Here is a 23,428-nt window from a genome sequence, read left to right on the forward strand (position 1 = left end):
ACATGATGTTTTTGAGATTTATCCATGTATTAGTATTTCATTTGTTTTTATGGCTGAATAAAATTCCATTGTGTAAATATATTTTGCTTATCCATTTATCACTTGATGGACATTTATTTCGCCCCTTGGCTATTATGAATAATGATGCTCTGCACATCTGTGTACAAGTTTCTGTATGGTTGTATGTTTTATGTCTTTTGGGTAAATACCTGTGCGAGGAATTGCTGGGTCATAGAGTCACTATGATTAACTTTTTGAGGAACTTCCAATTGTTTTTTCAAATTGGCTGTACTATTTTACATTCCCACCAGCAGTGTTGAGTGTTCCAGTTTCTTTACATCCTTGTCAACACTTGTCATTTTCTGTCTTTTGATTGTAGCCATCCTAATGGATGCGAAGTGTGGTTTTGATTTGCATTCTCTTAATAACTAGTGATGTTGAGCCTCTTTCCGTGTGCTTATTGGTCATTTGCATATCTTCTTTGAAGAGATGTCTATTTAAATCCATTGCCAGTTTAAACTGAGTTGCCTTTTATTCCTGAGTAGTTCTTCATATATTCTGGATATTAAATGTCCCTTATCAGATAGGTGACTTGCACAACTTTTCTCCCAATTCTGTGGGTTATCTTTTAGTTTCTTTACGGTATCATTTGAAGTATAAAAGTTTTCAGTTTTGGTGAAATGCAATTTGGTATTTCTCTTTTGTATATTATGCTTTTGGTGTTGTATCTAAGAAGCCTTTGCCCAACACAAGGTCATAAGAATGTACTATGTTTTCTTATAAGGGTTTTATTATTTTAGCTCTTGGGTTCATGATCAATTTTGAGCTGATTTTCATGTGTGGTATATATACAAAACTTCATTCTTTTGCACGTGGATATCCAGTTGTTCAAGCACCATTTGTTGAAAAGATTATTCTTTCCCCATTTAATTATTATAGCACCTTTATTGAAGATCATTTGACCATAAATGTCTAAGTTTATTTCTGGACTCTCAGTTGCATTCCATTAATTTATATTTCTATCCTTATGCCAGTACCACGTTGTCTTGTGTGCTATAGCTTTGTGTAGTAAGTTTTGAAATTGGGAAGTGTAAGTCCTCAAACTTTACTCTTTAAGATGGTTTTGTCGCCCTGGCCAGTTTGGCTCAGCGGTTAGAGCGTCGGCCTGCGGTCTGGAGAGACCCGGGTTCGATTCCCGCTAAGGGCATGTACTTCGGTTGCAGTTTGTCCCCGGCTCTGGTTGGTCGTGCAGTGGCAGCCACTCGATGTGTTCCTTTCACATCGATGTTTCTCTCTCTCTCTGTTCCCCTCTCTCCCTCCCACTCTACCTGAACAAAAAATGGAAAAAAGTCCTCGGGTGAGGATAAAAAAAAAAAAGATGGTTTTGTCTATTCTGGATTCCTTATATTTCTTTAGGAATTTTAAAATCAGTTTGTCAATTTCTGCAAAAAGCTAGTATAATTTTGATAGGGATTACTCTGTAGCTCAGGGCTTATTGATATCTTAAATATTGAGTCTTCTGAACCATGAACATGGGATTTTTTTCCCATTTATTTAGATCTTCATTTCTTTCAACAGTGCTTTATAGCTTAAGTTTTGTACTTTTGTTTTTATTCCTAAATGCTTTATTCTTTTTGATACTATTGTAAATGTTATCCTAATTTTAGTTTTTAGTTTGTGTGTTTGTTTTTTTTTTGGTACACGCCCCTAGCGGAAACCGAACCCGGGACTCTCTGGTCTGCAGGCCGACGCTCCAACCGCTGAGCCAAACTGGCCAGGGCTTAATTTCATTTTTTAGTTGTTTGTTACAAGTATATAGAAGTACAAATGACCTTTTTAAATTTTATTTATTATTTTATTCTGAGGATATGTTTATTGATTTTTTTTTTCATGGAGAGAGAGAGGTGAGAGAGACATCGATAGGTTGTCTCCCATACATGCCCCTACCTATTGGTGTACAGGAGAACAGGCCAATAAATTTAGCCACCTGGCTAGGGCACAAATGATTTTTGTATATTGATCTTGTGTCCTGCAACCTTACTGAACTCATTTATTAGTTTTAATAGTTTTTAGATGGAATCCTTAGAATTATCTATATATGAGATGATGTTGTCTATGAATAGAGATCGTTTTAATTTTCCCCTTCCAAACTGGATGCCTTTTTTTTTTCTTGCCTTATTACCCTGGTTAGAACCTCCAGTACAATGTTGAATAGAAATGATGAAAGAGAACATCTTTGTCTTGTCCATTACCTTAGGGAGAAGGCATTTAGTCTTTCACTATTAAGTATGATGTTAGCTGTGGGTTTTTCATAGACAGAGGCCCTTTGAGGAAGCTCCCTTCAATTCCTGGTTTGTTTAGTGTTTTTTATCATGAAGGGGTGTTGGATTTTGTCAAATGTTTTTTTTCTGCATTGTCTTAGTCTGTTTGGGTTACTGTAACAAAATACTACAGACTGGATAGTTTATAAACAATATAAATTTCATTTTTCACAGTTCTGGAGGCTGGAAGTCTGAGATCATGGTGCCAGCAGATTCTTTGTGGTGGCTGGTGAGGGCTCTCTTCCTGGTTCATTTCAGGTGCCTTCTCACTGTGTCCTTAGTAAGGCCTCTTATGAAGTCACTAATTCCTAATTCCATTCACAAGGACTCCATCCTCATGACCTAAGTACCTCCCACAGGACCCATTTCTTAATACCGTCACCTTTGGAGGTTAGGATTTCGATATATGAATTTTGGGGGTACACAAACATTCAGACCACAGCATGCATTTATTGAGATGATCATTTGTTTTTTTAATTTTATTTTATTCTATTGATATGGTGTATTACATTAATTGATTATCAGATGTTAAACCACCTTTGCATATATGGGATAAATCTCATCTGGATACCCCCTTTCATATGTTGCTGAATATGTGTTGTTAATATATTATTTTTGCACCTATATTCATAAGAGATAATGGCCTGCAGTTCTCTTTTTTCCTTAATATTTTTATTGATTTTTAGACAGAGAGGAAGGGAGAGGGAGAAAAACATGGTCCTGCATGTCCCCTAAGGGATCAAGCCTGAAACCTGGGCCTGTGCCCTAACGGGCAACCTTTTGGTACACAGAACATGCCAAACCTGAGCCACACCAGCCAGGGCTGGTTTTCTTTCATTTTTCTTTTTTTTTTAATCCTCACCTGAGGACATTTTTGCATTTATCTTCAGATAGAACAGGAGGTGGGGGGGGGGGGAGAACACATTGATGTGAGAGAGACACATCAACTGGCTGCCACCCACACGACCCCAACGGGGCCAGAGACGAACTACAACCCAGGTACGTGCCCTTAGCGGGAACTGAACCCGGGACTCTCTGGTCCGCGAGCTGACACTCTAACCGCTGAGCCAAACTGGCCAGGGCTCATTTTTCTTTTTAAATTTCATTTATTTATTTGGTTAATCCTCACCTGAGAATATTTTTCCATTGAATTTTTTAGACAGAGTGGAAGGGAGGGGTTGTGGGGAGAGAGAAACATCAATGTGAGAGACACATTGACTGGTTGCCTCTCATATGACCCCAGGGGGGCAGGGATCAAACCTGCAATCCAGGTAGGTATGTGCCCTTGACCAGGAATCAAACCTATGGCCCTTTGGTCCAAGGGCTGACACTCTAAATGCTGAGCCAAAATTGACCAGGGCTCATTTTCTTTTTTTATAATGTGCTTTTCATCAGGATAATGCTGGGCTCATAAAATGATTGGGAAGTTTTCCTCCTCCTTCTTTTTTTTTTGAAGACTGAAGCATTGGTATTAATTCTTTGAATGTTTGGTAGAATTTACCAGTGAAACCATCTGGTCCTGAGTTTTTTTTCCCTGGGAAGTTTTAAAATTACTGGTTCAGCCCTGGCCAGTTTGGCTCAGCGCTTAGAGCGTCGGCCTGCGGTCCAGAGAGACCTGGGTTCGGTTCCCGCATGTACTTCGGTTGCGGTTTGTCCCCGGCCCTGGTTGGTCGTGCGGGTGGCAGCTACTTGATGTGTCCCTTTCACATCGATGTTTCTCTCTCTCTCGTCCTCTCTCTCCCTCACACTCTATCTGAATAAAAAATGGAAAAATGTCCTCGGGTGAGGATTAAAAAAAATAAATAAAAATAAAATTACTGGTTCATGTCTTTGTTATAAATTTATTCAGATTTTCTGAAGTCAGTTTTGCTACTTTGTTTTTGTCTAGGAATATGTGCATTTTATCTATGTTCTGTACTTTGTTGACATACAGTTGTTCATAGTTTGCCTTTATAATACTTTTTATTTCTGTAGAGTTGATAGTAATAACCTCTCTTTCATTCCTTATTTGGTAACTTGAGTCTTCTCTCAGTCTACTGAAAGTTGGTCAGTTTTATTGAAATTTTCCAAGAACCAACTTTTGGTTTTACTGATTTTTCTCTATTGCTTTTCTATTTTTTGTTTCACAAATTTCCACTCCAATCTTGATTCATCCATTGTTTTTAATCACATTGTCACCATAACATACTATAACATTCTTGCTCCCTTCTTTGAAATGAGTTAGAGGCACAGGAGCCTCTGAAAAGCTATAATGAGCCATGCAAAGTGTGCGGCTACCTGTGGCTCATACGTATAGTTTTCCCTGTGGTCCAAAATCACAGGGAAAAAGTCAACAACTTAATGTAGTTGTCTTTGATTTTGTACATTGTATCTAATGCTTGCCCTGGAGCTTGAGGGTAAATCCTTAGCTTTAGATGTTAGTTTTGTTGTGGGTTGTGAACTCCAGTAAGTAGTTTCTTCTTTTGTGTGATAAATATTGTTAAGCATCTCTTGTTTAGCGGCTCTCGTTTAGTGTGGTTAATCAGTTCCAGACTCTACCACGATAAATGAATTTCCGCAAAGTAGGATTCTTTATTTATACATTTTATAGTATAGTATTAGGAACAAAACACCATAGAGTGAAGCCGCGAAAGTCGAAGCATGAAGTAGTGAGGGACGACTGTATATGAGGCAAGGTGCTAAACCTGAACTTGTTAGGTAAGAAAAGTTTATATTACAGACATGTAAGAAGATAAATTTGTTAATTATTTCTTTTTTATTAACTTTAACTTCATGGTTTTTAACCTTTTTTTTTTTTTTTTTAAAGAACAACGATTTAATGCAAATTAGAGATTAGGGTGGCAGAAGCTAGGAAATATAAGACCTGGTCCTACCCTTTGGCATTCTTGATGTCTTGGTGACATAGACAAGCCATACCCTTGGGAAAAGTCAGGGAATCCTGGGAGGTGGGTGGACTCTGTTTGAAGAGAAGTGTTGGTATTTCAAGCCTGAGAGAACTTTGAGGCCTGAGACTGGCCCAGGAGGACGTATGTTCACTTAGCAGAATGTCTTCAACCACTTCTGTTATTCCTCAGTAACAGTTCCTGTCTTCACTGCACAATAGCCATAACACTTACCAAAACAGGGAGGTTCAATAACTGTGGGACAGTAGTTTACCCCTAGTGCTGCTTACCTTCCTTCCCTGTGGCTAATAAGTGGAACATTCTGGAGATCTTTGGAGGCTGCAGTTGATGCATGCATGCACAACTAGCATCTTGAATGAAAACAACGTACATTTTCTACGAAGTGTTATGGCACTTAAAGTTTTTATATTCCAAAAGTCCCATAGCAGTTTACTGTGTCCTTGGAAGAAAGTTCAGAGCCATCTTTGGAAGGCAGGGTCCAGCCATTCCAACTGAGCTCACACCAAAGAAACAGACACTTGGCTCTGGAGACCCAATGCAGGTGCCGGAAGGAGGGTATGGCTAGCACCTGGAAGAAAACCCTTGAGGAGGAATGGACTGATGGGTGTGTGTGTGTGTGTGTGTGTGTGTGTGTGTGTGTGTTTACATTACCTATAAATATGTCCACATACACACCTGGCAGATCATGCACATTGCCTGTAGGATCCACGGATGTGACTACTTCAGGCCACTTGAAACTCAGTACACAATAACGAGAATGGTGTTTTGGTGGGAATCTAGCTAGAGAATATAATTTTATTCTGACTCAAATTCTCTTCTGTACTTTCAGTTTTGATTAAAGGCCTACACTTCCTGTTCTACACTTAAATGCTGATATGTGCTTAAGAAATCCCCTACATTTCAGGTCATAGGGTGGTTGTGTTTTATGAAAGACTTATTTAGACTTAATTTGAATGTGGTTCAGAGCTTAAGTTTGTACTTGATGATCTGATAAGTAAATGATGACCAGCATTTATTTATTGGGCACTTAACTCTATAGAAAGAACTCAGTAACTATCATCTTTATTTTTAGCCCCTAAATTTATATTTTAACTGTGTGCACATGCAAGCATTCATTGTTGCACATATTGCTGTAATTAATGTGTAAATATGGTTTTATGTTTTTATACTTATATAAATAGTGCCACATTTTTGTATAATATCGCATTGCCACATTTTTGTATGATATCCAATTTCATAAATACCAGTGTTTACTTTACAGAATGTGGAGGCTCAGGATCCACGAGGTCGAACCTTATTGCATCTTGCTGTTTCTTTGGGACATTTGGAATCTGCTAGAGTCTTGCTCCGACATAAAGCAGATGTTACAAAAGAAAATCGCGAGGGATGGACAGGCAAGTATGCTTTTTAAAATCTTTTACAGTATGTCCTGGCCTGTTTGCTTCAGCAGTTAGAGCGTCAGCCCGTGAACCAAAGAGATGCAGGTTCGATTCCTGTCAAGGGCACATACCATGGCTGTAGTTTGATCCCCGGCCCTGGCTGGGATGCTGCAGGAGGCAACCAATTGATGTGTCTCTCTCTCATCAATGTTTTGTTTTTTTCTCTCTCTCTCCCTCCTTCCCATTCTGTCTGAAAATCAATGGAAAAATATCCTCGGGTGAGGATTAAAAATAAATAAATAAATAAATAAATAAATAAATAAATAAAATCTTTTAAAGCCTTTCATTTCAGTTTCTCTTTCTGAATAAAGGCCAGTCTCGGTCATCATTGTTCTGAGTCATCTTTATCTTAAGACTCTTTCTCTTTTCCGACTAGGGGCTGGGGCAAGGAGGTGGGAGCCTCGGATGCTGCTGGCTTATCTGTAGCACAGTGTCCTGAATTGTGTCCTGGGCCCAAAGCCCTGGGTAGAGGGCGACTTCTTATCTAGAAGGCAGCTCTCAGGGCAGACCCTTTCCACCATACACAAGTGTGAAGTCCAGATTTTCCCCAAGGAATGTGATGGTAACTACAGTGAATCCATCAGGACAGGCAAAATCAAAAAGAATTTATATCTACAAGTGGCCTTTTCCAGTGAAATCCTGGTATTTTATATTTCTTTGCAAATTCTCTTACTATTGGTCAGAGTAATTTTATGTTGACTGAGCCAGGATATGTATAAGCACAGCCCTGCCTGCCTGATCTACATGTAACCACAGTTGTGTGATCATATAAGTAAAGCGAGCTCTCTGAAGACATTGTCAGGATTTCATGACCAGTGGTAGGAAAAGAGGATGAGGGAAGGATGGATTTGACCAAGGAGCATGAGGGTTTGACCAAGAGACTAAGAGTGCTTTGTTTTCTTCTCTTTTGTCCAATTAAGAGCTAGCAATAAGAAGTCATGGGCATAAATGAGAACATAGGACTGCAGCCTCTCTCCCTCCAGGAAGGAGATGTTGCATTTTGATCTATATAGATATTTTTCAGACTGGCTTTGGAATTTGTCAGAAAGTGTGAGAATACTTGTTGATTAAATTTCACCTTTTTGTTTTCCAGTTTTACATGAGGCTGTGAGCACCGGTGACCCTGAGATGGTGCACACAGTTCTTCAGCATCGAGACTACCACAACACATCCATGGCCCTTGAGGGAGTTCCTGAACTGCTCCAGAAAATTCTTGAGGTATTCGTAAAAATATGGCATTGCCATCATTTGAGTTAAATGCTGATATGATCGCTGGAGACACAGAGCCACAGCTGTGTGCCTTCCTGAAGAGTTTTATGAATCGAGAATACGATGTATTGAGTACTAAATAGCATTATTTCTTGCCTTTCCAGCTTGTTAAATGTATGACGTCTTCCACATATTATGTTTCTAGGTCACTAGACTTACCCCTTTTTTTTTTAATCCTTACTTGAGGATATTTTTTCATTTATCTTTATCTTCAAGTAGAGTGAGAGGGAGAGAGAGAGAGAGAGAAACAGTGACGTGAGAGGGACACATCGACTGGTGGCCTCCCACATGACCCCAACCAGGGCCAGGGATGAACTGCAACTGAGGTACGTGCCCTTGCCTGGAATCGGACCCGCGACTCTTCAGTCCGTGGGCTGACGCTCTCACTGCTGAGCCAAACCGGCCAGGGCACTAGACTTACCCTTTTAAGTGCTATTTAAAAATTAGAACTAAGACAAATGGACATCAAACAATTAATTTGTCTAGGTGCCTGATTTCTAAAAAGTAGCATCCCGACCATAGGTCATCTTGGGGAGATTGTGTTGGGCATCAGTGACTGGATAGCGATTGTCAGGGTTTGTTGAGGTTTAGAGGTCTGTGTGCAACTTATTGTCACTCCTGTCACTTATAGCTGTTAGTAGTCTGTGACTTCTGATCCATTGTACAGTTTTTGGCTTTTGGAAAGTTTACCTGTCTTGTGAATTAAAGTGTATGGGCTCTGTGACACTCAGAGACATTTCTTAAAGCATTTTACTTCTAGACTCCTGGATTGTTTTGGATGATGGTTGCCATTCTTCAGATAATCTTTATAACCTGCAAAAACCATCTTATCAGTCAACCATGTGCAATATTCCAGGGCAGCAGGAGATGAGAAAGTACCAGTGGTTCAATTTTCATGGCAATTTATACTCAATTTAAACACAGAAAAAGTAAGCTCCTCAAAATATTTCCAAAGATAGTTGTTGATAAATAAGCTTTACATTGTTAGTTAAAACACATTTCTTGAGAAAAATGAACAGTTCTATCGAGAAAAGGAACAATTTTTCTCAAGTTAGACAATCATTGCTCATTATCTGAGCACTCTTTCAAAAAATATTTCTGACATGCAAAGCAAATCCTACCTAAGATATTAATTGTCCGTGTACTGCAGAGAAACCTCCCATGACATATGAAATAGTTTTATGCATTGTTTTTATATTTTATTCAATGTAAAGGATTTTTTTCTTTTTCTTTTTTCACCTGTATTGATCCACAACAGTGACCTGCACTGCATTGTATTTTCTGCTTGAATTTATAGACTGCCCATAATTGACCTGTGTGCTCATTGGCACCAGCGGCTGTTGTTGATGTTTTGTGTCATAACATGCTTACCTTTCTTACCCGCTGACCTTGGAGAGTGTCATTGCCCATCACCAGAATCCTGGCTGGTTTTAAACCAGGGTAGATTCTTGGTCTTTCTGCCTTGTGCTTCTGTAAAAACCACAGCAAAACCTTGGAGGTAGGAGGGAACAGGAAAACACCTGCAATTTCTAGCATTTCTCTTGGATGGTAACTGTTGAAATTAAGTAGGATGGCACTAAAGAAATTAAGTAGCTCCCAAGAACCTTCTATAAGAATTCATGGTAGGTCAGAAAATCATCTTAAACGGGGCTGCCATGGTGGTGTAAAACTTCAAAAAGCCAAATTCTAACAGTTTAAGAGGAAATTGGGGGCAAAAGTCTTTTGAAATATCAGCTTCTTGGGGAAGTGATGTCTAGCTGCCTCTTTTTGGTTTCAGAGAGTGTCTGATAAATGTGAAACACTTTTCCAGAACACAAAGCCTTTTACAGTCAAGTTCCTAGTCTGATAGATGGAATTTACATTTCTTTCTCTTCGCTTAGAACAGCCTGTTATGCACATTGCCTGGCAGTACTTAAGCCCTCCTCCTGGGCTCCTCTTTCTGTTACTGTTGTGAACCTGATTGAGCCCCTAAATCAGATTTGACTTTTATCCCCCTCCAACCTTATTGCTTTCGGTTAACTTTATTAACTGTCTAGACATTTTATATCAAGAACAAATCACAGACTGAATATAAAATAAGCATTTATTTTGATGGGTTTGCAATTTGTGTTTCTTATTTTCTCTGTTCTCTCCCCTTTCCCCACTTAAAAAAACCCTATTAACTCTTACTATGTTTGTGTTTAGTTAATAGTACCAAGGGTAATTTCTTTTAAACCTTTGTCCTTCAGACTCCGGATTTCTATGTGCAGATGAAATGGGAATTCACCAGCTGGGGTGAGTGGCTGTGGGCTTATACTTTATTTCTGTTACCAGATTGATGTAGCCTGAATATAGGTTCATTTTTCTATTATAAAAGTTACATGTATTGCTCAGCCAATGTGGCTCAGTAGATTAAGCATCGTCCCATGGACTGAGAGGTCCCAGTTTGATTCCTGGTCAGGGCACATGCCCAGGTTGTAGGCTCGATCCCCAGTGGGGGGCGGGTGTGGGAGGCAGCCAATCAATGTTTCTTTCTCTCATTGATGTTTCTATCTCTCCCTTACTCTCTCTCTAAAACATGAACAAAAACATATTTTTAGAAAGTTACATGTATTTTGTCTTGTTAATCCTCACTTAAGGATATTTTTCCATTTATTTTTAGATAGAGATAGAGTGGAAGGGAGGGAGGAAGAGAGAGAAACATCAGTGTGAGAGAGGCACATCAATTGGTTACCTCCTACCCAACCTCAACCGGGGCCGGGGATTAAACCTGCAACCCAGGTACATGCCCTTGACCAGGAATCGAACCCACAACACTTTGGTCCACAGAGCCAAGCCAGCCAGGGCTATTTTTTTAATCTAGAAAATGCATAGATAAGAATAGGAAAAATACTCATAAACCCACTTAAGCACAACTAGTGTTAATGTTTTGGGTGTTTTCCTTCCAGTCTTTTCCCCACATATAGGACTTTTTCTCCCCAAGCACCCATAACTATAACATACAGACAATTTTGTCATTTCTAGCTGACATTTATCCATATTATTAGTTCTTAAAAGGCTAATATTTTAGTAAGATTTACCATAATTTAGTTATTCATTTCTGTATGTGATTCAGCTTGATTTTTTTCAAACTTGTTATTCTGGGGAAGAAAATGAGATGAATATTGGAGTTGCTTGTTTCTTACAAAATGGATATATTTCTCCAAAGTCTTATGTAAGGCAAATTGACTGACAGTAATTTTCATAGATGTTCTACTTTTATTTCTTGTAGATCAGTTAATGATAGCTTCTCATTCCCAGTTTGCAGCCATTTTCACTCGCAGGCTTTCCTTTCAGGCAAGAAGTCATATTTGTCATGAAACATTGAAATGAAGTATAAAACATATAAAAGAGAACTTCAGATTCTTCTGTGAAATGAATGAGTTTTTTCTAATGCAAATAATCACTCTGATTCGGGTTTTGTTAAAAAGCAGCTCCTTTTAGACATATGATCATTTGAATGGTGGGTATGACAGTGTGGTAGGCCACAGCCATATGGCAAGAGTCGCATATGTGAACAAGAAGGCCAGATGGGCACATTCTAGCTCTAATGCCAGTCAGTGAGAGGGGCTTATTTTGGGATCGAGAATACTCTTGGGATATTTATTTAGAGCTTGCTCTATAGCTGTAGGACAGAAGGTCCATTTTTATTTTAATTTTTAAATTTTTTTCCATTTTTTTTTTTAGAGAGAGGAAGGGAGAGGGAGAGAGAGATAGAAACATCCATGAGAGAGAACATTGCTGCCTCCTGCATGCCCCCCACTGGGGATCGGGCCCACAATATGGGCATGTGCCCTGACCGAGAATTGAACTGGTGACCTCTTGGTGCATGGGTTGATGCTCAACCACTGAGCCACATCGGTCAGGCCAGAAGGTCCCTTTTTAGAGTGACTTCCTGTATCAAAATGTGGGAGCCAAGTTCAGTTCTATGTGACGGCCACCTATTGCTACTCCTGTCCTTTCATTAAAGTCAGAATTCGATGTCCTGAGCCTGGGTGTTCTGCTTGGCTATCAGGTTTTTCTCAGCAGTATGCTTCTCTTCTTCAGTGCCCTTGGTTTCCAGAATATGCCCGAATGATGTCTGTCGCATTTGGAAAAGTGGTGCTAAACTGCGTGTCGATATCACATTGCTGGGATTTGAAAACATGAGCTGGATAAGAGGGAGGCGTAGTTTCATATTTAAGGGGGAAGGTGAGTAATTCCGTTGTAGTAATCACTGCTCGTGCCAAGTTATAGAGTGATTTTTAACCGTAAAATGCATTCAGGTGCCTTATCTGATCCTTTCTGGGCCTTTTTTTTTTTTGTTATTTTAAATTATTCACCTCTCAATTCCTATGTCTTATTTCTTGTCTATGTAGTTCTCTTGTGTGTATTATTTACCACCCAACATTGTTACCCTCTTCACATGTGTCTGTCTCATGTCCCTGACCCTTTGAGTACAAGCCTGTGGCTTATATCTCATTATATTCTTTCTATAATCAGGCATGACCCATGGAGAATGAGAAATGGCATGGCTTACCCAGTGTTGTGCATAAATAATTTATACTATGTAATCATATATTTAAAAAAGTACACAGATAACTGTGTTGCTAACAAAGACTGCAAATTATTTCAAAAGTCTGCATCTTTGGGGAAGATGGCTCAGAGCCTCTATGAGTTGTGGAAAGCTGGCCAGATAATTCCTGTGCATTTAGGTTTTATCAGATGATATGTGGCGGGGGGTGGAGAGGGTATTGGAAAGATGATGCATTTTAACATATGAGGCTTTCTTGTTTTTGCATCTTACTTGCATTGTGCTTAGTTATGCCCTTGCTTTCATTAACAGACAACTGGGCGGAGTTGATGGAAGTCAACCATGATGACAAAGTGGTCACCACTGAACACTTTGATCTTTCCCAGGAAATGGAGCGCCTCACTCTGGACTTGATGAAGCCAACAGGCAGGGAAGTTGAAAGGCGGCTCACGAGCCCAGTCATTAACACCAGCCTCGATACTAAAAATATTGCTTTTGAAAGGTACGAATTTAGGTTCTGCATCTTAATGTCTCATCCCTTTACTGTCATTGTTAGTGGCATGTATGTATTGATTGGAAATTATGAGTGGCCTGGGATTTTTCTAATATGGCAGTTTAAGCACTCGTATTTTAAAATTAATCTCTGCTCTCACCAAATGGAAACCGTAGCTGACATCCTTTATCATATATCATTTTTATAGCACATTAGTTAAGTCTTGGAGAAATGTCTTCATATTCTTTTATGGGCCTTTTCTAATGGATTTTACTCGAGTTTTATTTTTGTTTTGCTGTTTGGAAACCCACAAGACTCCCTAGTCCTAAACCATGGAACTTTGAGTTTCCCGAATCTAGAATCGATCTACTATTGAATGTGGTTATACTGATATCAGTCATATTTGCACCTTTCATATAGTTAAATGTGGTTCTCTCTCCCTAGTTCCCCTATGGTGAGGCCTAATAGTTTAGAGCAAGAGACTGGAGGCATTTCAGTTCTATTCCAGACTTTACCCAAAGAAACCTCAGAGAGGTCTGTGTCTCAGTTAACCCAAATGAGAACATTGTGTCTGGTCATTTGCCTCTGGGCTGTGCAGAGGTGTGTAGGGCCTTTGTAATGGAAGTAGACACTGTCACAGTTGTTAGCCTGTGTTTCTACCATAGAACACACTGAACCGGGGGAGTCTGTAAGAGCCCTGAGTGTTTGCCTAGGATGTCACATCCAGCTCTCTATAAATCAGCAGCATAACATGAGCTAATATGGACAATATTATCCTGGATTTAGGCTTCCTCTTCTCTTCATAAATATACTAACTGTCCTCTCTTTTTCTTTTCTTCATTTCTAATACAAAATTTATCAATAAAACTGAGTTTTCTATTGAGTCAAATATAAAACTAAGTGCCCTTTTCCTTTAGTTTAGATCAAGCTGTGGAATTAAGGTGTTTACAGCAGAAGAGAAAACCAAATCACCAGGTGTGCTGCTGCTTTGGTAGGGGCACCCGCCTGAGACGGGGTCAGTGCCCCGTTGCCAGTCTTCTTTCCCCAGTCTCCCAGATGATAGCCATTGTCTTCCAGGGAGTTTAGGACTGACCGTGGTTATACCAGTGAGGGTCTTGGGAAGACATCTCCAGTCTTTGGCACACACCTCTGCAGACAAGGAGGGCACTTCAGCCTGGGGCTGATTGTAGAGCTGGAAGACAGAGGACCCTGCTCTCGCCGCTGCATCGCAATAGCAGTGACGAGCTGGAAGAACTGAGCGTCCTCAGCTGAGCTACTAACTAACTGTGTGGCTTTGGGCAAGTGGCTTCATCTCTCCAGGTTTCTGTTTCCTCAGCTGAAAAAAAAATGGAGTGAGGAAAGTGTGGTGGTTATTGGCTGTTAGCTGGGAAATGATGGCATGTTCCACTTGTCCTGAGGACTAAGTCGCATTTTGTATTTGTGTGGTCACAGGGTTTTCAAGCAGTTCAAGCTAACCCTCCTTTTTCTACTGACAGTGGGTCACTGAGAGAGAATTTCTAGAAGACAACTGCCTTTTTTTGTGGTACTCAGAATTAATTTATGTGATTAATGACCTTCTTGTGCATCAAGTAAGGATTCCAGGCACTCCTGAGTGAGTTTTGCTACATAGAAAAAGTGTACATACCTACTTCTTACTGGAGGTATGAGCATTCATGTGATTGAATTTGGAAGATGTGGATCTTATATTATGATAGTCTTTTTTATCCATTTCTTTTTGGTAATCTGTTACTTGGGGCTTGACGATTATAAATCAGTGCCCTTCTCGCATAAATTTTTGGCCTAAAATATACCCTCTGGTTGCAGTTTGGGTTTTTCTCTTCTCTGAAAGATAATGCTCTAGTCACCTTAAACAGAGCATTCCCTGCCACCGTCAGAGCTTTTCTCCAAACTATGTAACAGCCTCCAAGCCACAGTGCTTGCTATGTGGCCTTTGGCATGGTGGTCTTGGTGGAGATAGGCAGAAATGAAAATGGCAAAAAAGGGAAGCTGGGAGTTCTCATATCATCTTCATATGCCCCTGCATGTAAAGCTAATCAAGTGCTAAAGCGTTATTAGAATCTTGGCTTTAAACTAGGATGTAGACATTGAGTTTAATAACTAAACTGTCAGAGGACGTCTGGTCAGGATAGCGGAGTAGTGGACGGATTTTGTGAAAGAATTGGTGCCGGACTAGTGGGTGTTGCTCTCTGGGTTGGTACTTGTTCAGATTATCCCAAAGGAGAAGCCTCTACTAGATGGAATTCAGTGTCTCGCCTCATTATTGAAGAAACACCAAAATAAGTTCTTTACTTTTTAAAAAACAAACAAAACTATTAACTGTCAGAGAGAGAATGAAAAAGGAAGTGGAACAGTCAGGCTTGTGGATGATGGAGGTGAGGGAGAAGTGTGGTGGTTCCCAGGGAGACAAGTGCAGCTCTGTGTTCTCAGCTCACATGAAGGAGGAAGTGGAGCGGACCTGGTCATCCTTACCAGAGAAGGGATATTTCCCATGCTGAAATGTCATGACTTAGTGACAGACAGGAACTGAGGACTGGATTTGTTAACTAAAAAGGAGTATCTCGATTTTCCATTGTCAGTGACTGAGTGGGGGCTCTGGTTTATTAAGCAGTGAGGTGTGGTCCCTAGCCCCCTGCACCCCAGGATTATTTTGTTTCTGAAATGTCACTTGGACATAGCTAGCAGTTCGTGTTATCCCTTTAGGATTTCTCTCTTTCCTTCTAAGGGTTATGGTGTACTAATTGTGGACAATTAATAGGAAAATTAAAGCTTTAGTCCCTTCTTTCTCTGATGGGCTGTAATATACACATAAAACTCCTTATACCCCATCTGGCCTAATTTCATTTACCAAATCCCATCCGAAGAAAAGCACACTGTTTGGAAACACAATATGCAAATGGTCGCCTACCTTTTTGAGACTTGGCTAACATGCCACCATTCCTGGAGCTTCCTGTATGATGTCCCACTTCACTCTAGGGTCAGAGCAGAAGGCAGGCAGTTGCCCTACCGAGGGCCAAGTGCAGCAGTCACAGTGGAGCTAGGATGTGATGTCCTAGACAAAGGGGCAGTCTGGCCAGGGCTCCCCTGTGAGTGGGATAGCATTTCCCAGGGTGTGATGCTTTGAAAAAGAATCAGAGCCTCTTGGCTGCTCTTGGTTCCTAAATGCATTTTTTCCAGGAGTGTGTTGAGTGAATAACCGGGTTTTTGGGCACTTTACCAATGCTGCAGCTGCTGGGCTACTTAAAAGCAGTTCCACAGCCCTGGCTGATTTGGCTCAGCGGTTAGAGCGTCGGCCCACCGTCCAGAGAGACCCGGGTTCAGTTCCTGCTAAGGGCACGCAGCTTGGTTGCAGTTTGTCCCCGGCCCCGGTTGGGGTCGTGTGGGTGGCAGCCAGTCGATGTGTCTCTCTCACATCAATGTTTCTCTCTCTCTCTTCCTCCCGATCTCCCTCCTGCTCTATCTGAAGATGAATGCAAAAATGTCCTCGGTTGAGGAGAAAAAATAAAAATAAATAAATAAAAGCAGTTCCACAGAGCTGGGATCAACAGCCGGGCTGCAACACTGCTTTTAACATCCTTTCCCCGTGCTGCACCAAGCCTGATAAAATGAGGGACTGACTCCCAAGCCATTTTGCAGGCATTGATGGTTTCTCCAAGCAGTTTGCCACAGTGATAAGTTCCTGCCCCACCTACTCTCTCCCAAGGAGCAAGGTGGTCTATGCCTCCTTGTTCTAAGAATTCCTCGATTGAGATAAGGCTGCTTAGGGGACAGAGCCACTGACATCTGTGCCCATAGTTAAGATGACCCAGATAAATGCTCTGACCCAGATACCACCTTGTGGCGAGCCCTTGGACGCTAGTCATCTTCACTCACTTCTTTAGGACAGCTGTCTGATAAATGTCACCACCTGTGTGGCCTATGCTGGCAATTTTTGTAAAGAAGCCAAGAACAGAGGCTTTCTATGCCAGGGATGAGGCAAATTGATTAATAACTGGAAGGGGTGGGCGGGGGATGTTTAAGCCATCTGTCATTGATAACATCCTTTTGTGGACAATGGGACCATAATTTTCAGGTGTCCTTCACTAACGTAAGCTGGGGGAAAAAACAATAAAGGCTGCAGGGATAAATCTGAATGGCATATTGTACATGTAGAAATTTGTGGTGTTCACTTTTTATCAGAACTAAATCCGGATTCTGGGGCTGGAGGACAGATAAAGCAGAAGTTGTTAATGGTTACGAAGCAAAGGTAAAAGGAAACTCTTAAAATAAGATTTAATATAGCAATTTAGCTTCTATGCAAATGAGGAGTCTGTACAGATTTTGTCATGCATCTGTGCTATAGAGATGCTCTGGGGACTAAGTACTGTCTAGTGTGTCTCTCACTTGGATTTTTATCTTATTTGACTTTCAGAAAATGGGGTAGCATGTCCCAAGGAGGTCCTAATTATGCCAAAGAGAAACACTGTTGTAGAAAAATGAGTGCAGGTACCAGTTGTCCTGGTAAGAATGATAAAAAAGATAGAAAGGATTAGACTTCATGTGATTGTTCATCTTTTTTTATAACCTGAGTGGACTATAAAAAAAATCATTAAATAGCTTTTATGAGTCTCCTTTTTTTTTTAAGTTAGCCTAGTTGTAACCAATTGGCTTACAGCCCACTATGTGACATCATTGAATTTAGAACATAGTTGTCATAGTGGAAACGACAGCTGGCATTTTGTCTGCTGGACACCCTGTGTCCTGGCCCTTCCTCGGTCCTGCAGTACAGCAGGGATTGATGGCTCCGGGGGATGGAGCCAGGCACTGCGGAATCCTCTGGTGACCTCTGAGCAGCAAAGAACGCTTATGTCATGCTCAGCAAGATACATTTAGTAACAGTTGTTCCAGTGCTGAGTGTGTTTCCTGAACCTTCGAATATATGGCAGATACACTTAATTCTCTGTTAACCTAGATATTTGATTTTCCAGACCCCCACAGTCCCCAGTCAACCTTGATAACAGAGCATCTACTCTGGCAGTTACAATAATTCCTGTCAATATCTGGCATACCTTTTAAATAGTGACTTGCTGGTTGTAAAGCTTATCAGTGTAGAGAACCTTGTATTCATTCCTTTCAGCGGATGGCTGAGTCAGTCCTGTTATAAGATGACCAGAAATCAGTAGTTCTCAGTGCAGGTTTAGATGCCTTAGTGCAATAGAAATCCAGTGGGGAGACCCAAATTGCAGGATATTCTTTGAGAGTGTTTAGCAACAAGAGGGTCCAGGAGGAAGATGCAACTTGTCACTGTTAACTCCTCAGTATTTAAAACTCTCCAAGATGCAAAGTGACTGCTGATGCATTTCTAAGCTGATCGCTTGTGTATTTTCTCTGAAGGATCCTAATAATTGTTAACCATTTCTCATTTTTATTTTGCTGGATTTTTTTTTTTTTTTTTGGCTTCAGCATTCTTGCTCTTGCTATGCTTATTTTTTGAGTTTTGATTCCCTGTGTCACTGTTTTCTCTTGCACACGTCTCTCAAGGTTTACACAGTAAATAATGTGAGTGTGATAACCAAAATACGGACAGAACACCTGACTGAGGAAGAAAAAAAGAGGTACAAAGGTAATCTTCCACCCCTTTTCTAAGCCTAAAGAGAACCTTTCTTTGTTAGCTCTGTTAAGTTTTGGGGTTAATGTGATCGGTTAACATCACATTTCCTTTTCATAAAAATTTCCTTAGTCTGACTCATTTTTGGAGATATTTCTCCTTAGTTGGCTTCAGCTGTAATTAAAGCCATTCACAAGGGCTTGTTTATGTGTTATGAAGAACAATTGCTGGCTGAAAAAGTAGATATGGTTATTGGAGAATATTTATCACGGTAATAAGTTATTTGGTCCAAACTATCACAATGAAAGATTTGGACACACATTGGGCTCTAAGCCAAAACATTGCCAATACATATTTGCCATTTCCCAGCTCTGGCTGTTTCTGTGGCTTTATGAAGTTACTGAACCTCTGTGCCTCATTTCCCTCAGAAATGAAATAGAGGTGCTCCTAGATCTTCTTTGGAGTTCTTGGGAGGATTAGATGCGTTACTACATGTAAATATTTAGAGCAGTGCCTACAGAATGTGGCTAGCACGTGGTAGTTGGTTAGCACTGCACTGCTGTTGTTAACTATAACTACCAAAATACTATTACTGCAATTTGACAGATGAGAAAACTGAGGCCCAGGACCCATGGGCAGTGACCATCCAAAATGAGATTGGAATCCAGATCTGGCTCACTCCCAAATCCAACCTCTTCCACTATTCTGCTTTAATTCGTGTAACTGTTGTTCATCTAGTTTAGAGACCCTAATAAAAAGTGTCCTACAAAGAATAAATTAGCTGATGGTTATTGTGGATGATTTTATGAATCTGTCCATAAATGGATATCCTAATGCAGGTAGCTTGGATTAGAAACTTTAAGAAGAGAATCTTTTTCTATAGTCACACGTAAAGTATAATATTAGACATTAAACTTTTCCCTCCTCTATAGCGGACAGGAACCCACTGGAATCTTTGTTGGGAACTGTGGAACACCAGTTTGGTGCTCAAGGGGTAAGTTGAAGCAGCGAGCTTTCAATGCCGTTTAAAGGAGAGGATTTTCCCGTGCTTGGAATGGCATTTACTGAATCTGGAACAGGCCACTCTATTTGAAAAGGCTAAAGAGTACTCCAGCTAAAGCTGGAATTTGAGACACCCTCTTGGAAGAGAATTAGATGAGTGAGTCTTTAAAAATAAAGATTTTAGGGGAAGGGTGGTAATTATAGAAATCAGGAACTTTCTCTCTTACATGTTATAAACTAGGATCTCTCTGTAAAAATGGAAATTAAAAAGGATTCAGGACTTTACATTTTAACAGAGCACCTTAACAAACATTTCTCACTTGAGCCTATGAAATTGCTACAATGGATGTAGTTGAGGGTCAGAAAAATGAAACTACCTTTCCAGTGTCACAAGCTAGAGAGTGACAGAGCTGGGACTTAAACCCCAAGTCTTCCAGCTCTCACGTGCTTTCATACACCTCTCTCTGTCTCTTTTATAATCAGGAAACAAAAATGCCAAGGAGAGGGGAGAACTATTTTGAAATGGAGAGATTCATTAGACTTGCCATGTAGTTTGGTAACACCTTTGCAGATTTTCTTGTTCTGTGCAGTAACTTAATTTTAAAAAAGGTATGACTAGAACTTCCTGATCTGTAGCTGGTTAACATGTCCACCTCAGAGACTGAGTGCCATAGGCCTCCACTTGTGAGCATCATTTGGCATTTCTGATTCCCCTGAGTTCTGGCTCGGCAGGACCTCACCACAGAATGTGCCACTGCAAACAACCCTACAGCCATCACACCTGACGAGTACTTCAACGAAGAGTTTGATCTGAGAGACAGGGACATCGGAAGGCCAAAAGAGTTGACGATTAGAACACAAAAGTAAGAGAGATTCAATGGCCATTTTCAATGTATGGATTATTTGTTTCAGAATTGTGCTGTTTTATGGTGTCACATTCAGTCATTTTTCTGTCCCCTTCCTTTAAAAATAATTTTTAAAATTTTTTTCCTCACCTGAGGGTATACTTTTTACTGATTTTAGAGAGAGGAAGGGAGAAGGAGAAAGAACATTGAAGGGTTGCCTTCTACATGCCCTAACCGACTGCGGATCAAGCCTGCCACCTTTTGGTGTATGGGGATGATGCTCCATCCTACTGAGCCATACCAGCCAGGGCTAAAGATAATTTTCAGTTACCTTATTTGACAAAAGCTAACAGTAGATTGCCCATCTTATTAGCCCTTCTCCAAATAGAATATAGATTGGATATAAAGAATTCTTTATTTTACTACCAACAAACTCTGATCAAATTAAATTATTTCCACCAGCTAGCAATTTCTTCATGCTTGCTATCAGTTAAAGCTCCTGCAGGCTGTAGTGGAGGTCGTTTCCCTGATTGCTGGATTTCAGAGTGATCTGAATTTCTTGTTGGTCTAGTCCCATCATAGCTTCAAATTAAGATGTAAGGTAACTGGGAAGCCTGTGGAGTAAGGAAGCTGGTGTTGTCTAGCCTACTACATAGAATTCAATTTTCCTGTCTGGTGGCGAGGCCCTCAGTGTTTGCTCGTTCAAATCCTGCAGGTTTAAAGCAACACTGTGGATGTGTGAGGAATTTCCGCTCTCTCTTGTGGAGCAAGTCATTCCCATCATTGACCTGATGGCCAGAACTAGCGCTCATTTTGCAAGACTGAGAGATTTCATCAAATTGGAATTCCCACCTGGATTTCCTGTCAAAATAGGTACTGTTAAATGAACCACAGGAGCACTTGTAGGTTCTACTCTTTTTGCGGGTGACAGAATGTGCTTTAGGGAACTGGAGCACTTTAGTCAAAAGGAGCATGCAGGAGACATAATAGAGGAGGTCAGAGTCCTCTAGTTTAATTTGGCTTAAACAAGTGTCATGATTCTTGGTCATTTTGCATATCAAAATTAGGAGATTCTTGTCATCAGTTATATTTATTGATGGTGCCGACAGATGTAAAAAGGCATTAAAATGTAACACATTCGTTGTTTCAATATCAGACCTTAAGTGAAACTTCAAATTAGGTAGTTAATTGAGGAAGACAATTGATACTACGATCCTTTGATACATAAGTTTGTTTTAGGGCCTGAAGTAGTATGCATGAAGCCTTATACAATACATGTTACCTATGGGGAATTTACATTTTGGATAGTTGTACAATCATAACACTTGAACCCTGGCTCGATCATTTACTCACTGTGATCTAGGAAAAGTTGCTTAACCTCTCTAAATCTCAGTTTTCCTACCTATATATTGAGAAGGGTTGTTATGAGGATTAAATGAAATCATACTTATAAAACTACTTGGCATGGTGCCAGCATAGTAAGCACTTGTAGCTAACTGTTAAATGATGGCTATTATTATTCTCAGTAAAGTTATTAATAAAAGCTTTTATTTTGTTAGAAATTCCCTTGTTTCATGTCTTAAATGCACGGATTACATTTGGAAATGTTAATGGCTGTAGCACTGCTGAAGAAACTGGATCGCAAAATATGGAAGGGACCCAGGCCAATTCAGGTAAAAGGAAGTTGGGTTTTGTGATTTAAAAAAAAAAATTCATACATTTAGTCATTATACTAATTATTCTGTTTGAAATTGTAGTATTTTATAAAGTAGATCTCTGTGCTGGATCAAGAAAATTTTGGATTTAGTTTAGATTAACTGAAAAAAAATTGCAAATGTGTATGACCCTACTTATATTGAAAACACAGCATCTTTTAAAAAAAACTACTTTATTCAGGTATACATAATGTATACAATAAAATGCTCTCCTATTTAAGTGTGACAGATAGTGTGTTTTGACAAATGTATACACTCATGTAAACACTACCACGGTCAAGATAACATTTCTGTCATCCCCCTCAAATTTCATCACAGTGTCCTTTGCCATCAGTCCAATTCATATTTTGGGTGCTATTGTAAATGGATTTCTTTTCTTTCTCTCTCTCTTTCTTTCTCTAATTTTCCTTTCTTTTTGTTGTTGTTGTTAATCCTTACCCGAGGACATTTTTTCCATTGATTTTTAGATAGAGTGGAAGGGAGGGGGAGGAAGAGAGAGCAAAACATTGACGTGAGAGAGACATATCAATTGGTTGCTTCCTACACGACCCCAACCGGGGCTGGGGATTGAACCTGCAACCCAGGTATATGCCCTTGACCAGGAATTGAACCCATGGCCCTTCAGTCCATAGGCTGACATTCTAACCACTGAGCAAAACTGGCCAGGGCTGGATTTGTTTTCTTAATTTTTATTTTCCAGTTACTCATTGCTACTATATAGAAATATAATTGAAATTTTTTGTTTTTAAAAACTGTAGTAAAGCCCTGGCTGGTTTGGCTCAGCGGTTAGAGCGTCGGCCTGCGGTCTGGAGAGACCCGGGTTCGGTTCCCGCTAAGGGCACGTACTTCGGTTGCAGTTTGTCCCCGGCCCTGGTTGGTCGTGCGGGTGGCAGCCACTCGATGTGTCCCTTCACATCGATGTTTCTCTCTCTCTCTCCCTCCCACTCTATCTGTATGAAAAATGGAAAAATATCCTCGGGTGAGGATAAAAAAAAAAAAAAAAAAAAAAACTGTAGTAAAATAGTGTTCTGTGTCTTAGACTAGCTAAAAGATACATAAGCATTTGTTCAATATTATCATTTTTATTTTAAGTTTACAGGTGTGTGTGTGTGTGTACACACATACACTCTATATGTTCACTGTATTTCATAATAAAAGGAAAAAATAAAAAGACACATTGGTGTGACTGTGTATATACACATCACATTCCTGAAAGGACACATGACTAACATACTGGTTACCTCTGGAATTTGGAAACAGGAGAAAAGGTGTAGGGATACAGATCTTCACTTTCCACTTATAGTT

General features: G+C 40.1%; 1 protein-coding gene across 6 annotated transcripts in view; it reads left to right on the forward strand.

The window, feature by feature from the left end:
* Nucleotides 1-23,428, forward strand: part of ANKRD13A (ankyrin repeat domain 13A) — a 36,932-nt gene that overhangs the window by 6,302 nt on the left and 7,202 nt on the right. For 4 of the 6 annotated variants that reach the window (XR_004961290.1, XR_004961291.1, XR_004961292.1 and 1 more), the window contains exons 2-12: nt 6,486-6,618; nt 7,757-7,881; nt 10,161-10,206; nt 11,998-12,141; nt 12,776-12,965; nt 17,154-17,220; nt 18,495-18,576; nt 19,494-19,555; nt 20,296-20,426; nt 21,124-21,281; nt 21,968-22,081. Coding sequence is in view for 3 of the 6 variants with exons in the window: in XM_036276241.1 (XP_036132134.1) it covers nt 6,486-6,618; nt 7,757-7,881; nt 10,161-10,206; nt 11,998-12,141; nt 12,776-12,965; nt 17,154-17,220; nt 18,495-18,576; nt 19,494-19,555; nt 20,296-20,426; nt 21,124-21,281; nt 21,968-22,081 (1,252 nt within the window). In the remaining 3 variants the exon portion in view is untranslated. Of the gene's footprint in view, nt 1-2,492; nt 2,551-2,596; nt 2,712-6,485; nt 6,619-7,756; nt 7,882-10,160; nt 10,207-11,997; nt 12,142-12,775; nt 12,966-17,153; nt 17,221-18,494; nt 18,577-19,493; nt 19,556-20,295; nt 20,427-21,123; nt 21,282-21,967; nt 22,082-23,428 lie in introns of those variants that run through there. The other 2 variants (XM_036276242.1, XM_036276243.1) reach the window with 2 other exon arrangements.

The sequence above is a fragment of the Molossus molossus genome, unplaced genomic scaffold, assembly GCF_014108415.1.
Source record: "Molossus molossus isolate mMolMol1 unplaced genomic scaffold, mMolMol1.p scaffold_m16_p_22, whole genome shotgun sequence".
In the NCBI taxonomy this organism is placed as follows: Eukaryota; Metazoa; Chordata; class Mammalia; order Chiroptera; family Molossidae; genus Molossus; species Molossus molossus.